Source organism: Anomaloglossus baeobatrachus, chromosome 2, assembly GCF_048569485.1.
Source record: "Anomaloglossus baeobatrachus isolate aAnoBae1 chromosome 2, aAnoBae1.hap1, whole genome shotgun sequence".
In the NCBI taxonomy this organism is placed as follows: Eukaryota; Metazoa; Chordata; class Amphibia; order Anura; family Aromobatidae; genus Anomaloglossus; species Anomaloglossus baeobatrachus.
In genome coordinates, this window is record NC_134354.1 from 596,997,847 (window position 1) to 597,013,497 (window position 15,651).

Sequence of the window (15,651 nt, forward strand, 5' to 3'; positions counted from 1 at the left end):
GTAGCCCAGGTCAGGGATTTCCTCCCTGCATTTCACCATTAGGAGGGAATAGAAAGGCAGGCTTCCATTCCTCTACCCAGAGCACCACAATCCTGCCACTGTACCCTCTTGTCCTCTGCACACTCCAACTCATTCTAACTAAGCCATTATACTAGTGATATAGAAGGGTTAATAGTTTCTCTTTTTCTTTATTAAAGATTTATTGTTATTAGTAAGTATATCTGATGGTAGTTCATAGTCATTATGGAGCCTACGGAATAAGAGACAGACTCAAGGATTATTATGGTTTCTAAATGTTCTTCTTATCTCATATGCATGACTCTACATTTTTGTTTTGCTAAAACTTAAAGGTCATATGAACAATTAGTAAAGTTCAGCTCGAAGTTTTTTCTTTTTCTTTTGCAATATCACATTGATCTGTAAATGGTATAAATAAACTGTACTTTGATGAAATAAACAGAAGAAATTGATCATGCCCACATGGATGCTGGTCTTTTCTCTCCGAGCGCTCGATCTTGATTAGGTCTGAAGAGGCCTAACTCAAGAGAACCTCACTGGTGATCCCATAAGCTGACTTGTGACAAAACAGAACAGCTACAACAGTTTGGTGCCCAACGTGGAGCCGTGGCCAACCGGCCTATTCGGAAGAAGTTTTGGGGACTCTTGAGACAGTGAAATTTCAGCTGCAGCAAGGTGAGAAGCTTTATTCTTACACTTCATTTCACTCTCTCTGATTTCCCGAATATTCTGGGTAAGGCTGTACACACGGTTCAAGAACTCTGGCATCACCAGTGAGTATTGTTTTTTTCATGCATGTCTGAATGAGAGTTGAAATATAGAGTAATAAGATAATCTGTTGTCCGTCCATTAACTGATTGCATAGAGTGCATAGCACGGAATTTGGGACAGTCTCTGTATAATTGCATTTGCTGTGTTGCTGTGTTTTGTGTTTTTGTGGCAATACTCTGGTCTAGGGATATGTGTTCATAAGTGGTTTCATATTAATGCCTAGATAAAGTAGGGAGGCAATAGGTTGTTGTATATTGATGAGAAGCCTCTGAATAACAAAGTGACAAGTAATTGTGATAAGAGACTTGGTGAAATAATATGTATGTATAAGTCTAATGGTTATATGTCATACTGTGGACTGTGAAAAGATGTTCCGGTTGTGAAATGTCACAGGGCATAGCCATATAGAGTATTTGAGTGGATACCTGACATATGTATTTTTTCCCATCAGTATCAAGAGCGGTTTAGATAATTTTATTTGCATGTGAGGTTAACTGATCCTTGGAAGGTGTATTGTTACCTATGCTTCTGGAATCAATGAATGAGTAAGACAAGTGGTCCTGGGATCTGTCCTTATAGTGAGATATTGTGTGTTTCTTCCCCTCAAAATGGGGATGAAGGTTTTATAGTAAAGTAGAATATTAGTGCTGTGAAGGTATATAAGTGGTCTCAATTTTCTGCAGGGATTGTGTATTATACCAGTGGGTATTAGGATTGTGTTTTGGAAGCTGAATCTGAACGAGATAAGACTCTTGCTAAACAAACTGTGCGCTGGCTGACATTCTTTTGGGAGGGGTCAAGTGAACAGCTGCGCGATTTTCTGCCCTCTGTGAGAAGTCAGCTCTGTTAATTGTTTTGGTTTAACTCTTACGTTTGTTGCTGAAATACTTTGTAAAGGACCAGCATGGAGTAGCCAAACTGCACACATCAGGTCAAGTGGGTTAGAGAGCCGTGTGGCCTTCCCACTTACATGGAGGTGGTCTAGCAGGTGAGAGGACTATCACACCTGGTCCTTCCTGCTTTAGTCATCTGGTCTATTGGGTGAGAGGTGTTTTTTTAACCCTTCCCAATACGCCCTACAAGTGTAGCAGGTGAGAGTGAATGCTGATTGAGCCTTCTTGCTACCACTTGAGAGCCCATTCTGACTTGCCAGGAGACGTGTGGCCTGTTAACAAGGTTCAGGGACACTGAGAGGGCATTTGCAGAAAGGTGGGCTGTGTGGGAATAAGTTGAAGCCATGGGCAACTTGTTCAGTGTGCAGCGTGGGGCTCCAGCAGGATCCAAAACAGCCAAACAGATAGTGCAAGAAAGAGAAGGCAAAGAAGCAGTGAAAAATGTCAGACCGATACTCAAAAAGGCAGACATGCCAGAGTACGGATGTTTGGATGTTGAGAAATGGCACAGATTCAGGGAAGAAAAGAGAGGTTGGATAAAAGACAAGAGGGTAGAGCAACAAGTAAATAAATGGTGTCGTGTGGCTGAAGAGGTGCAGCATTGTGGATATAAAGAGACCACAGCGGGAGATAAGGTGTATTATGAATGTTTTAATGCACCAAAAGCAGGAATTGTGACTGCTACCGCCCCCCCTTCTCATAAGCAGAAACCCAGACCAGATGAATGGACTTGTAAACATTGTAGTCAGAAAAACCCAGACTGGAGAGGTACTTGTGCTACATGTAATGTTACTCGCCCTAAGCGGATTGCACTAAATCCTGTTCGAACCAGATCACATGTGATGACAGAGGACGCTGACACTGAGACAGAGGTAGTGAAGGAATTGAGTTTTGCGGAGGAAGCTGACGGTGAGGAAAGGAAAGAACACGCTGGGACCAGTACAAAAAAATCAGATACATCCCGACCGAGGAAGGTCACGAGAAGCAGTACAGACAGCCAGACCTGAGTGGAGAAACATGGACCCAACAGACCTTCTGCAAGTAGCTAAGGGGGTTGAACTGACAAAATGCAAGCGACCAGTTATGTATGCTAGAGCACAAGGAAGACAGTGGAAACAGAGGGGGGGGGCACCAGGTGACCGAGCGACCGTACAGTGCTGGAATTGTGGACAGAATGGACATTATGCCAGACAGTGCAAAAACTCCAAAAAGGAGAGTGAGCAGACTGATTTCCCTCCTCCCTTGCCTCTGACCTAGGAAACTGGCAACCCAGTGACAAATGTGTACCCTGTTTTCGTTCCCTCAGGACCTGGTCCCACCTTACTTACGACCATAACCATGCCAGGGGGGAAAGAGGCAGAATTTTTAATTGACACTGGGGCAGCCGGCACTGTGGTACATAAAGACCTGATAAAGCCAGATATGATCACTGACGAGACTGTGGAGTGTGTTGGGGTGGAGGGATTGGTGTCTGAAACTCCCTTGACAAAACAGATGAAGCTGAGATTACAAGATAGCCAGGAAATTCTCACAAAGCTTATTGTTAGTGAAAACACTCCTATGAATTTGCTGGGGGCTGATGTGTTAAGTGCTATCCAGGCTACCATACAATACACCCCAGAAGGTATTACAGTCACAAGTCCCCTCTCTGACAAACACTTGTGCAAGATTGCAGCAATGGTGTACATGTCCAAATCTGCGAGAGTGTCCGATACCAGAACTAGTGAAGACATAGCAATGCAACAAGTTCCAGACATTGTATGGGCAAAGGGAAAAACTGATGTTGGTCGGCTTCCTATTCCCCCAGTCATGATAAAATTAAAAGAAGGCTCCACTCCTCCTTGTTTAAAACAGTATCCCTTAAGTCCAGCCAAATCAATGGCCCTGACCAGAGATATAAGAGAATATGTGGAAGCAGGGGCTCTAGTACAAAGGTCCTCCCCCTGTAACACTCCCTTGTATCCAATCAAGAAAAAAGGGCCCAAAGGTTCCCCTGACACGTACAGAATGGTGCATGATTTGAGAGCTGTCAATGCTGTCACTGAGAGTGTAACACCAATTGTTCCAAACCCACATACCTTACTGTCACAAATCCCAGGGACCTCCAAATGTTTTACAGTAATTGATTTGGCAAATGCCTTTTTCTCAGTGCCTCTACACCCTGACTGTCAGTATCTTTTTGCCTTCACACATGAGGGGAAACAGTACATGTGGACAGTCCTCCCGCAAGGAGGAATGAATTCACCTACCATTTATTCTACAGCTATGGCAGGAATTCTGGAGCAGTGGCAACCGCCTCATCCACAGGTTACGCTATTGCAGTACGTGGATGACCTTTTGCTCTGCTGTCCAGACCAGACGTCCTGCAAGGAAGCCACAATTTCTTTGTTGTGTTTTCTGGCAGAGAATGGTTGCAAAGTTTCACGTGAAAAATTACAGTACTGTAAGCAAAAGGTAACATTTTTGGGTCACTGTATCTCTGAAGGTACGAGACACCTGACTGAGGAGAGAAAACAAGCAGTCCAAAATCTCTCCTTACCCAGGTCCCACCGGCAACTGCGCACCTTTTTGGGCTTAGTGTCATACTGCAGGCCTTGGATAAGGTCTGCCTCGCAAATGATGCAACCCCTCTATGATTGTCTGTCATCTGACCCCTTTGACCTCACTCAGGAAGCTATTGATTCCTTTCATTCCCTTAAACTACTCATTGTATCTGCCCCAGCCCTGGGTATTCCAAATTACGATCAACCATTTTTCTTGTTTTGCACAGAACAGGGAGGGCATGCGACAGCCGTCCTCACACAGCAACATGGTGACAAACAAAGACCAATAGCTTACTACTCAGCGCGATTGGACCCAGTTGTCAGAGGGTCACCCACGTGCGTCCGTGCTGTAGCGGCTGCTGCAGTACTGCTAGGGAAAGCTTGCGAGATCACATTGACATTTCCCTTAACAATTTACTCCCCGCATGACATTCATGCTATACTTGTGCAAGTCCAACCAAAACACCTGTCTATGGCCAGACAGCTCAGACTTGAATGTGCCCTTCTGATTCCTGAGTATGTCACGCTCAAGAGGTGTAATGTTCTGAATCCAGCCACCCTTTTGCCAGTAGATTCAGAAAAGGGGGAATTGGTGACAATGGTAGCAAGTGAGGATGAATACTTTGACATGACGCACGAGCATGACTGCATAGAGCTGATGAGTCAGGAGACAGCAGGTTTTCCACATGTCTATGATACACCTATTACTAATGCAGATTTTGAGTTTTTTGTAGATGGCTCCAGATACCACCTGGATGGGAGATTCTACACTGGATATGCAGTAGTATCCTCGCATGAGGTAATCCGAGCTGAACCACTCCCGCCGCACATGTCCGCGCAGGAGGCGGAGCTAACAGCGCTCATTGAGGCGTGTAGAGCGGGGTCAGGTAGGAAAATTAATGTTTATTCAGACTCAAAGTATGGATTTGGGATCTGTCATGATTTTGGCCCTATCTGGAGAAGTAGAGCTTTTCTTACGTCAGCTGGTAAGCCTATTAAAAATGCAGAATTGGTAAAACAGTTAATGGAGGCACTAATGTTACCAGTCCAGGTTGGCATCATTAAGGTGAAAGCACACACAAAAGGTGACTCACTGGAGGTAGCGGGCAATAGAAGGGCGGATGCGGCTGCGAAAGCAGCGGCAAAGAGGCCTAGGGATCAGAGGATAGTGGCAGGGAGCCAGCAAGTCCCAGCCACAGTGAGTCTGGATGTCCTGAAATCCCTCCAGCATCAGGCTGCCCAAACAGAGAAGGAACACTGGGGGAAAATGGGAGCTGGGCTGAACTCGAATGGAGTATGGGAAAGTAAGGACAGGTTGTGTTTACCAAGGTCCCTGTTCCCTATGATGGCACAAGCAACACATGGCCCCACTCACGCCTCAAAAAGTCACATGTGTAACCAGGTGAATGCCTTCTGGATCGCTCCTGGCTTCAGTTACGTAGCCTCCAAACACGTACAATCCTGCATTATCTGCGCACAACACAACCCAGGTAAAACAGTAAAAGTCCCTAAGAAAGCAACACCCAAACCGCTCTATCCGTTTCAACGACTGCAGATAGACTACATACAACTACCCAAGGTAGGAGTGTATGAATACGTCCTGGTATGTGTAGATCTCTTCTCAGGATGGGTTGAGGCCTATCCAGTAAAATGTGCAAATGCTAAAACAACTGCAGAAAAACTGATGAAGGAACTAGTCTGTCGGTATGGCATCCCAGAAGCCATAGAAAGTGACAGGGGTACACACTTCACTGGAGAAATAATGAGGGACATTATGCAGGCCCTGGGAATAGAGCAGGCATTCCATACCCCTTATCATCCACAGAGCAGTGGAAAAGTAGAGAGATTAAACGGGACACTTAAACTAAAAATTCAAAAGGCCATGGCAGAGACAGGAAAGAATTGGGTAGAGTGCTTATCCCTGGCACTCTTTTCAGTCAGACACACTCCAAATAGGAAGACAGGCTTGTCTCCTTTTGAAGTCCTTTTTGGTAGTGCCCCAAAAACAGGTCTCTACTTTCCACAAGTGTTACAGATGCAACACGGCACTATGACAGCCTACGTCCAGGCCTTACAGGAAAGACTTAATGTGGTGCATAAACATGTCTTTTCATCCATTCCAGATCCCAATGCAAGTGCAGATGTGCATCAGCTGAATCCAGGTGATTGGGTGGTCGTGCGCAGACACGTGAGAAGGAGCCTAGATCCACGCTTTGATGGCCCATTCCAAGTCCAGCTGACCACATCCACCTCAGTGAAACTTGAGGGAAAACCCACCTGGATCCACGCCAGTCACTGTAAAAAGGTCACTCCACCGGCAGAATGACAGTCTTGCTAATTATCCTGCTAGGTGTAGCAGGGTTGCTGCAACAAACAAAGACACTGAGCGAACTTTTTAATACGGACTGGGATAATAAACTCATTCGCCACCATATTTCTCTTACTGAGGACATGGAGGGAGAAAAGCCAAAAGACTGTTGGATCTGCACACACAGTCCTATTTCTTCAAAGACTATGCCTTATTTAGCCTTACCTCTGGAACCACAGGAGGTATTGGTACCAGACTGTATACACAATGAAACCTGGACTCAATCTAGATTTTTGGGAGAAGATGTACCTCGTGATGTATCTGCTACATTGACTATAGTTGGATGGGTCACTAAACCCTGGTTCCAGCTAAATATCACTCGACCCGATGGATACTCGTGGTGGATGGAATACGATTCAGACATGGGCATAATTGCCAAAATAAAGACTAAGATTCCTCATTCGGGCCCCATTCCTCATGATGGATTATGGTTCAGTCTTCAATACAATGGTGTTGGAAATTGTGGAGAAGACAATAACTGTTTCTATATACATACACATGACTCAACCAAGGACAATGAGACAGTATATCAGAAGGGTATTGAGGGCTGTACATCATCATTTATTAGACGGACTTTTAGGAGGGAGCGGGGTAGCTGTATCTCGGGTATGACCGGAAAACAAATGAACAATACGTGGTGTGCTCATAAAGTCATGAAGGGGCTTCTGAATCTGCTTTATTGTGTACAAAGTCAAACTCACTTTTGTATTTTCCCAGAGGGAGTGTTTTTGGTTTGTGGGAATCGTGCTCACAAGTGGGTGAGCCCTGACATGAGAGGGGTCTGCACACTTGCCAGACTTACACCAGCCACTTTCATAGTTCCTCATAGTGAAGTAGATGTAGCAGCTGTCCCAATTCATACCTTGTATAAACGAGCAGCAGATAATAAACCCCGGCCAAATGGTAGGCCTCATGTAGTAGAATTGGGAAAAGCAAATAAGGTATTTAGTGCTATTTTCATACACCCTTTCTTAATGCAAATGTGGGACAAGCTAGTAGAGTCCACTGACTACCTGGATGATCAAATTTTTCGGGTTCTTGAGATTCTAAATGCTACCAATGCTATACAAAAACAATTAATTGTAGTCACTAACCAGCATACTATAGTGCTAGACTTTGTGACAGCAAAAGACGGCGGAATGTGTCAAATAATTGGTCCTGCCTGTTGCCATTACATTGACCCTGCAGGCAACCTCCAGGTTAGAGCAGATATACAGAAAACAAGTGAACTTAGGGATAAATGGTTAAAAGAGCACGATGCCAACAAGGACTCCTGGTGGGGAAATACATTTTCTTTTATGAATCCAGCCAATTGGTTTAAAGGCATAGCAGGTTGGGTTTCTGGCATTATACAAACCTGTATGCAAATATTGTTGTTCTGTCTACTGCTTTATATAGCTGTAAAAACATTGATATATGCATTACCTAAACTATTGAATAATGTATGTTCTAAGAGTCCCAGCATTGAACCCTCTGTAGTTTACTACGGACCCCAAATGGCCTCTGCTGACCGGGAGTAGGTGTCCACACTGAGGGTGGATGGGTGAAGTGGTAGGAAGACCCCTCATGGGTACTAGGCCCATGAGCCAGCAGCTCCTGTTTGGACGCCTACTGACCGTGTAGTGAAGGTTATACCATTTACAAAAGGGGGAAATTGATATAGAAGGGTTAATAGTTTCTCTTTTTCTTTATTAAAGATTTATTGTTATTAGTAAGTATATCTGATGGTAGTTCATAGTCATTATGGAGCCTACGGAATAAGAGACAGACTCAAGGATTATTATGGTTTCTAAATGTTCTTCTTATCTCATATGCATGACTCTACATTTTTGTTTTGCTAAAACTTAAAGGTCATATGAACAATTAGTAAAGTTCAGCTCGAAGTTTTTTCTTTTTCTTTTGCAATATCACATTGATCTGTAAATGGTATAAATAAACTGTACTTTGATGAAATAAACAGAAGAAATTGATCATGCCCACATGGATGCTGGTCTTTTCTCTCCGAGCGCTCGATCTTGATTAGGTCTGAAGAGGCCTAACTCAAGAGAACCTCACTGGTGATCCCATAAGCTGACTTGTGACAAAACAGAACAGCTACAACACTAGCAAACACTCAGTGTACCTAGTGGCATCCTATCTGTGGCTATTGGACTTTGCTATAGTCCCACTAGTGCAAAGACATTTGCAGAGCACATCTGCCTGCATTGCACACTCCAAGTTTTTTAAACTAAGCCATTTTACTAGCAAACACTCAGTGTACCTAGTGGCATCCTATACGTGGCTATTGGACTTTGCTATAGTCCCACTAGTGCAAAGACATTAGCAGAGCACATCTGCCTGCATTGCACACTCCAAGTTTTTTAAACTCAGCCATTATACTAGCAAACACTCTGTACCTAGTGGCATCCTATACGTGGCTATTGGACTTTGCTATAGTCCCACTAGGGCCAAGACATTTGCAGAGCGCATCTGCCTGCGTTGCACACTCCAACAAATTATAACGAAGCCATTATACTAGCAAACACTCAGTGTACCTAGTGGCATCCTATACGTGGCTATTGGACTTTGCTATAGTCCCACTAGTGCCAAGACATTTGCAGAGCACATCTGCCTGCATTGCACACTCCAAGTTTTTTAAACTAAGCAATTTTACTAGCAAACACTCAGTGTACCTAGTGGCATCCTATACGTGGCTATTGGACTTTGCTATAGTCCCACTAGTGCAAAGACATTAGCAGAGCACATCTGCCTGCATTGCACACTCCAAGTTTTTTAAACTCAGCCATTATACTAGCAAACACACAGTGTACCTAGTGGCATCCTATACGTGGCTATTGGACTTTGCTATAGTCCCACTAGTGCCAAGACATTTGCAGAGCGCATCTGCCTGCGTTGCACACTCCAACTAATTATAACGAAGCCATTATACTAGCAAACACTCAGTGTACCTAGTGGCATCCTATACGTGGCTATTGGACTTTGCTATAGTCCCACTAGTGCCAAGACATTTGCAGAGCGCATCTGCCTGCGTTGCACACTCCAACTAATTATAACGAAGCCATTATACTAGCACACACTCAGTGTACCTAGTGGCATCCTATACGTGGCTATTGGACTTTGCTATAGTCCCACAAGTGCCAAGACATTTGCAGAGCGCATCTGCCTGCGTTGCACACTACAACAAATTATAACGAAGCCATTATACTAGCAAACACTCAGTGTACCTAGTGGCATCCTATACGTGGCTATTGGACTTTGCTATAGTCCCACTAGTGCCAAGACATTTGCAGAGCGCATCTGCCTGCGTTGCACACTCCAACTAATTATAACGAAGCCATTATACTAGCAAACACTCAGTGTACCTTGTGGCATCCTATACGTGGCTATTGGACTTTGCTATAGTCCCACTAGTGCCAAGACATTTGCAGAGCGCATCTGCCTGCGTTGCACACTCCAACTAATTATAACGAAGCCATTATACTAGCAAACACTCAGTGTACCTAGTGGCATCCTATACGTGGCTATTGGACTTTGCTATAGTCCCACTAGTGCCAAGACATTTGCAGAGCGCATCTGCCTGCGTTGCACACTCCAACTAATTATAACGAAGCCATTATACTAGCACACACTCAGTGTACCTAGTGGCATCCTATACGTGGCTATTGGACTTTGCTATAGTCCCACTAGTGCCAAGACATTTGCAGAGCGCATCTGCCTGCGTTGCACACTCCAACTAATTATAACGAAGCCATTATACTAGCAAACACTCAGTGTACCTAGTGGCATCCTATACGTGGCTATTGGACTTTGCTATAGTCCCACTAGTGCCAAGACATTTGCAGAGCGCATCTGCCTGCGTTGCACACTCCAACTAATTATAACGAAGCCATTATACTAGCAAACACTCAGTTTACCTAGTGGCATCCTATACATGGCTATTGGACTTTGCTATAGTCCCACTAGTGCCAAGACATTTGCAGAGCGCATCTGCCTGCGTTGCACACTACAACAAATTATAACGAAGCCATTATACTAGCAAACACTCAGTGTACCTAGTGGCATCCTATACGTGGCTATTGGACTTTGCTATAGTCCCACTAGTGCCAAGACATTTGCAGAGCGCATCTGCCTGCGTTGCACACTCCAACTAATTATAACGAAGCCATTATACTAGCACACACTCAGTGTACCTAGTGGCATCCTATACGTGGCTATTGGACTTTGCTATAGTCCCACTAGTGCCAAGACATTTGCAGAGCGCATCTGCCTGCGTTGCACACTACAACAAATTATAACGAAGCCATTATACTAGCAAACACTCAGTGTACCTAGTGGCATCCTATACGTGGCTATTGGACTTTGCTATAGTCCCACTAGTGCAAAGACATTTGCAGCACGTCTGCCTGCGTTGCACACTCCAACGAATTATAACTAAGTTACATTGTCAGGGATATTTATTCTTTATTATTCTGCTGTTAATAAAGCTAGACCACCACTGCAATCTTCACCACCTCTCAATTTTTACTACCACATTTTCAGTCCACAATCTTGTCGCAATCAACATGAGTGGCAAAATGACAGATGCTGGTGGAAAGGGGAAGAGGCGTGGTGGAAAAGGCAAAAAATGTTTTGTCAGTGGGGAAGGTGGCAAAGCTCCATTATCATCTGCTGAAGATAGACCATCTACTAGCAAAAGTAAGATGTCTACTACTTATTGTGGACAATCCGATGTGCTCCCTTTTTTACGGACACGAACAAGAGGAACAAAGGTAGATGATGGGCAAAAAAGGAAAATGCTTGAATGGATCTCAAGTGGTCCAACAAGTGCCCTCTCAGCCACTTCAAGTACCGCATCCAAAAAACACCATTCCTCTGAGTTGTCATCCCAATCACACTTGATTTCTCCCAGCTCTGAAGTCTCCATCAGCCCTGCACAGTATGGTGGAACTGAGATGGCTGAGTCTGCAGAGCTGTTCAGTCACACTATAGCCTGGGAATCAGAGGTCTGCTCCCAAGCTACAGTGAGTACAGAACAGGAAATGGTCTGCAGTGATGCCCAGAACCTTTGTGACTCAGATTCAGGCCGTGAGGACCAAGTTTCTGAGCATAATGTTGACCCTTTGTCACAAACTGTAACACCTGTGGTTATAGACAATGAGGAACATACTGATGAAGATGAGACGCAGATACCCGATTGGGATGACAACTTAAATATTCGGTCAGGGCAAGAAGAGGCTCGGTCTGAGGGGGAGGGGAGTGCAAACACAACAATTGATGATGACGTTCTAGATCCCACCTACTGTCAACCCCCAGTCAGGCACTCGAGGAGGTCAACAGAGGCGGTGGAGGAGGATGCAACCGACGACGAAGTTACCTTGCGCCTTCCTGGACAGAGTCGGAGCACTGGTAGCACGTCTACAACTGCATCCTCAGCCACCACTCTGCCTATGAGCATTATTCGGGGTGGATCAACAGGTCGCATGGCCTCTAAGCCTTGCCTAGCCTGGGCCTTTTTTCACATCGAAAAAGATCGCCCAACTCATGTGATATGTAACATTTGTCATGATTCTGTTAGTAGAGGTCAAAACCTCAGCAGTTTGACAACTTCTTCCATGAATCGTCACATGAATAAATATCATAAGTCCCGGTGGGAAGCTCACCGTGCTGCAATGCCGGCTAGCGGAGCGAACCATCCACCGCCCGCCCCTTCCAGTGCATCCGCGCGCTCTTCATCTTCTAGGACTGTGGGGACAGCTGTCACACCTGTTTTTCCACGCAAAACTTCCACCACTGTAACCGCAACAGGCAGTTTGCTTGTAAGGTCGTCAGTTGGTTTGGAAGGGGAAACAAGTGAGTGTGTACAGCTCTCTCAGACATCGATAGCACCAACGTTGGATGAAGGCAACATCATGTCTCCGCCTGCACTTTCCTCACAAACCTGCATTTTTCCAGGGACACCCTACTCAACACGGTCTACACACAGCAGCCAGATCTCTGTCCCTCAGATGTGGTCAAATAAAAGGCCACTTCCTCCGACCCATGACAAAGCTAAGAGGTTGACTCTATCCCTCTGTAAGCTGTTGGCTACCGAAATGCTGCCTTTCCGCCTAGTGGACACACAGGATTTTAGAGACCTTATGTCTGTCGCTGTGCCCCAGTACCAGATGCCTAGTCGCCACTACTTCTCTAAGAAAGGTGTGCCCGCGCTACACCAGCATGTCGCACACAACATCACCGCTTCCTTGAGAAACTCTGTGTGTGAACGGGTGCATTTCACCACCGATACTTGGACCAGTAAGCATGGACAGGGACGTTACATGTCGCTGACTGGGCACTGGGTAACTATGGTGATAGATGGTGAAGGGTCTGCTGCACAAGTCTTGCCGTCCCCACGACTTGTGTGTCAATCCTCTGTCTGTCCAAGTTCCGCCACAGCTTCTGCATCCTCCACCTCATCTGGGTCCTCCACCTCCGCCCCAAGCCTGCCTGGTCAGGCCACCAGCGTTCTCACTGCGCAGAAGGAATCACGCACGCCTCATTACTATGCTGGCAGCCGAGCGCAACGGCATCAGGCGGTCTTTAGCTTGACATGTCTTGGTAATAAGAGTCACACAGCTGAGGAGTTGTGGTCAGCTCTGCGGTCCGAGTTTAATAAATGGTTGTCTCCACTCAACCTGCAGCCTGGTAAGGCCGTGTGCGACAATGCTGCAAACCTGGGTGCGGCCCTTCGCCTGGGCAAGGTGACACACGTACCTTGTATGGCTCACGTGTTGAACCTTGTCGTGCAGCAATTTTTAACACACTATCCCGGCCTAGATGGCCTTCTGAACAGGGCACGAAAACTGTCTGCTCACTTCCGGTGTTCAAGCGCCGCAGCTGAGCGACTTGCATCGCTCCAGAAGTCTTTCGGCCTGCCGGTTCATCGCCTGAAATGCGATGTGGCGACACGCTGGAATTCAACTCTACACATGTTACAGCGACTGTGGCAGCACCGCAGAGCCCTGGTGCAATACGTCATGACGTATAGCCTGGGCCAACGAGATGCAGAGGTGGGGCAGATCACCCTGATGGAGTGGTCTCAGATCAAGGACCTATGCACCCTTCTGCACAGTTTCGACATGGCGACGAATATGTTTAGCTCTGACAATGCCATTATCAGCATGACGATTCCAGTCATTTACATGCTGGAGCACACGCTAAACACTATTCGGAGTCAGGGGGTGGGACAACATGAAGGGGAGGAACTACAGGAGGATTCATATGTGCAAGGGACAACAACATCACCAAGATCCAGACGTTCATCATCACCAACGCAGCAGGCATGGGACCATGGGGAACAGGGATCGACAAGGGCGCATAGTAGCAGGCGAAATGTTGAGCAAGGTGCAGGAGAACATGAAGAAATGGAGGACGAACTGTCCATGGACATGGAAGACTCAGCGGATGAGGGAGACCTTGGTCAAATTTCAGTTGAAAGAGGTTGGGGGGAGATGTCAGAGGAAGAAAGAACGGTTAGCACCTCTATGCCACAAACACAGCGTGGACTTGGTCCGCATGGCTGCGCAAGACACATGAGTGCCTTCTTGTTGCACTACCTCCAACATGACAGTCGTATTGTCAAAATTAGAAGTGATGATGACTACTGGATTGCCACACTATTAGATCCCCGGTACAAGTCCAAATTTTGTGACATAATTCCAGCCATAGAAAGGGACGCACGTATGCAGGAGTATCAGCAGAAGCTGTTACTCGATCTTAGCTCGGCTTTTCCACCAAACAACCGTGCAGGTGCAGGGAGGGAATCTCCCAGTTGTAACTTGACAAACATGGGACGGTCTCGTCATCTTCACCAGTCTACCCGTACCAGTAGGACCGTATCTGGTGCCGGTAACAGCAATTTTATGGAATCTTTTCATAATTTTTTTAGACCCTCTTTTGCAAGGCCACCAGAGACAACAAGTCTGACACATACTCAACGGCTGGAGAGGATGATACAGGAGTATCTCCAAATGAACATCGATGCCATGACTGTGCAACTGGAGCCTTGCTCCTTTTGGGCTTCAAACATAGAAAAATGGCCAGAGCTCTCCAGTTACGCCTTGGAGATTTTGTCGTGTCCAGCTGCCAGCGTTGTCTCTGAACGTGTATTCAGTGCTGCTGGGTGTGTGCTGACAGATAAGCGCACGCGTCTGTCCAGTGACAATGTGGACAGACTGACGTTCATCAAAATGAACAAGTCATGGATCCAGAAGGAATTTACTACCCCTGTGTCATCCTGGGGAGAGTAAATGCTTGTGGATTTGGAATGTGCTTGATGCAAATCAAAACATCCTGTTTGCAACTAGGGCCCAAGTGCTGCCACTGATGGGGTGGGTGTCTGTGTGGCCCAATTTTTGGAAAAAAAGGGAGACTCCGCTTGGAGTAACCCTTGCTTACATTGTTTTTAAAAGAAGCCAAGATGAACAAGTCATGGATCAGCAACGACTTTATCTACGTACCCCGGTGTCATCCTGGGGACGGATAAGAATGGCGTATTTTTGAATGTGCTTGATGCAAATCTAGCTGTGAAGTGTACAACTGGGGCACAACTGCTGCCACTGAAGGGGTGGGTGTGTGTGGGCCCAATTTTTGGAAAAAAGGGAGACTCCGCTTGGAGTAACCCTTGCTTGCTGTGTTTTTAAAAGAAGCCAAGATGAACAGAGCTGGGATCAGGAAAGACTTTGCTACCTACCCCGGTGTCATCCTGGGGACGGATAAGAATGGCGTATTTTTGAATGTGCTTGATGCAAATCTAGCTGTGAAGTGTACAACTGGGGCACAACTGCTGCCACTGAAGGGGTGGGTGTGTGTGGGCCCAATTTTTGGAAAAAAGGGAGACTCCGCTTGGAGTAACCCTTGCTTGCTGTGTTTTTAAAAGAAGCCAAGATGAACAGAGCTGGGATCAGGAAAGACTTTGCTACCTACCCCGGTGTCATCCTGGGGACGGATAAGAATGGCGTATTTTTGAATGTGCTTGATGCAAATCAAAACATCCTGTTTGCAACTAGGGCCCAAGTGC

The 15,651-nt window shown here is 45.9% G+C and overlaps 1 protein-coding gene across 1 annotated transcript; it reads left to right on the forward strand.

The window, feature by feature from the left end:
* The first annotated feature begins 236 nt into the window (after positions 1 to 236).
* On the forward strand, positions 237 to 8,482 carry LOC142290425 (uncharacterized). The gene is made up of 2 exons (XM_075334375.1): positions 237 to 791; positions 6,349 to 8,482. The coding sequence occupies exon 2, from the start codon at positions 6,548 to 6,550 to the stop codon at positions 8,111 to 8,113; it is 1,566 nt and encodes a 521-aa protein (XP_075190490.1). The 5' UTR covers positions 237 to 791; positions 6,349 to 6,547; the 3' UTR covers positions 8,114 to 8,482.
* Positions 8,483 to 15,651: the final 7,169 nt, after the last annotated feature.

Bases quoted from the DNA above. Each gene is read 5' to 3' on its own strand.
- LOC142290425 (XM_075334375.1), top strand. From the start codon at position 6,548: ATGACAGTCTTGCTAATTATCCTGCTAGGTGTAGCAGGGTTGCTGCAA.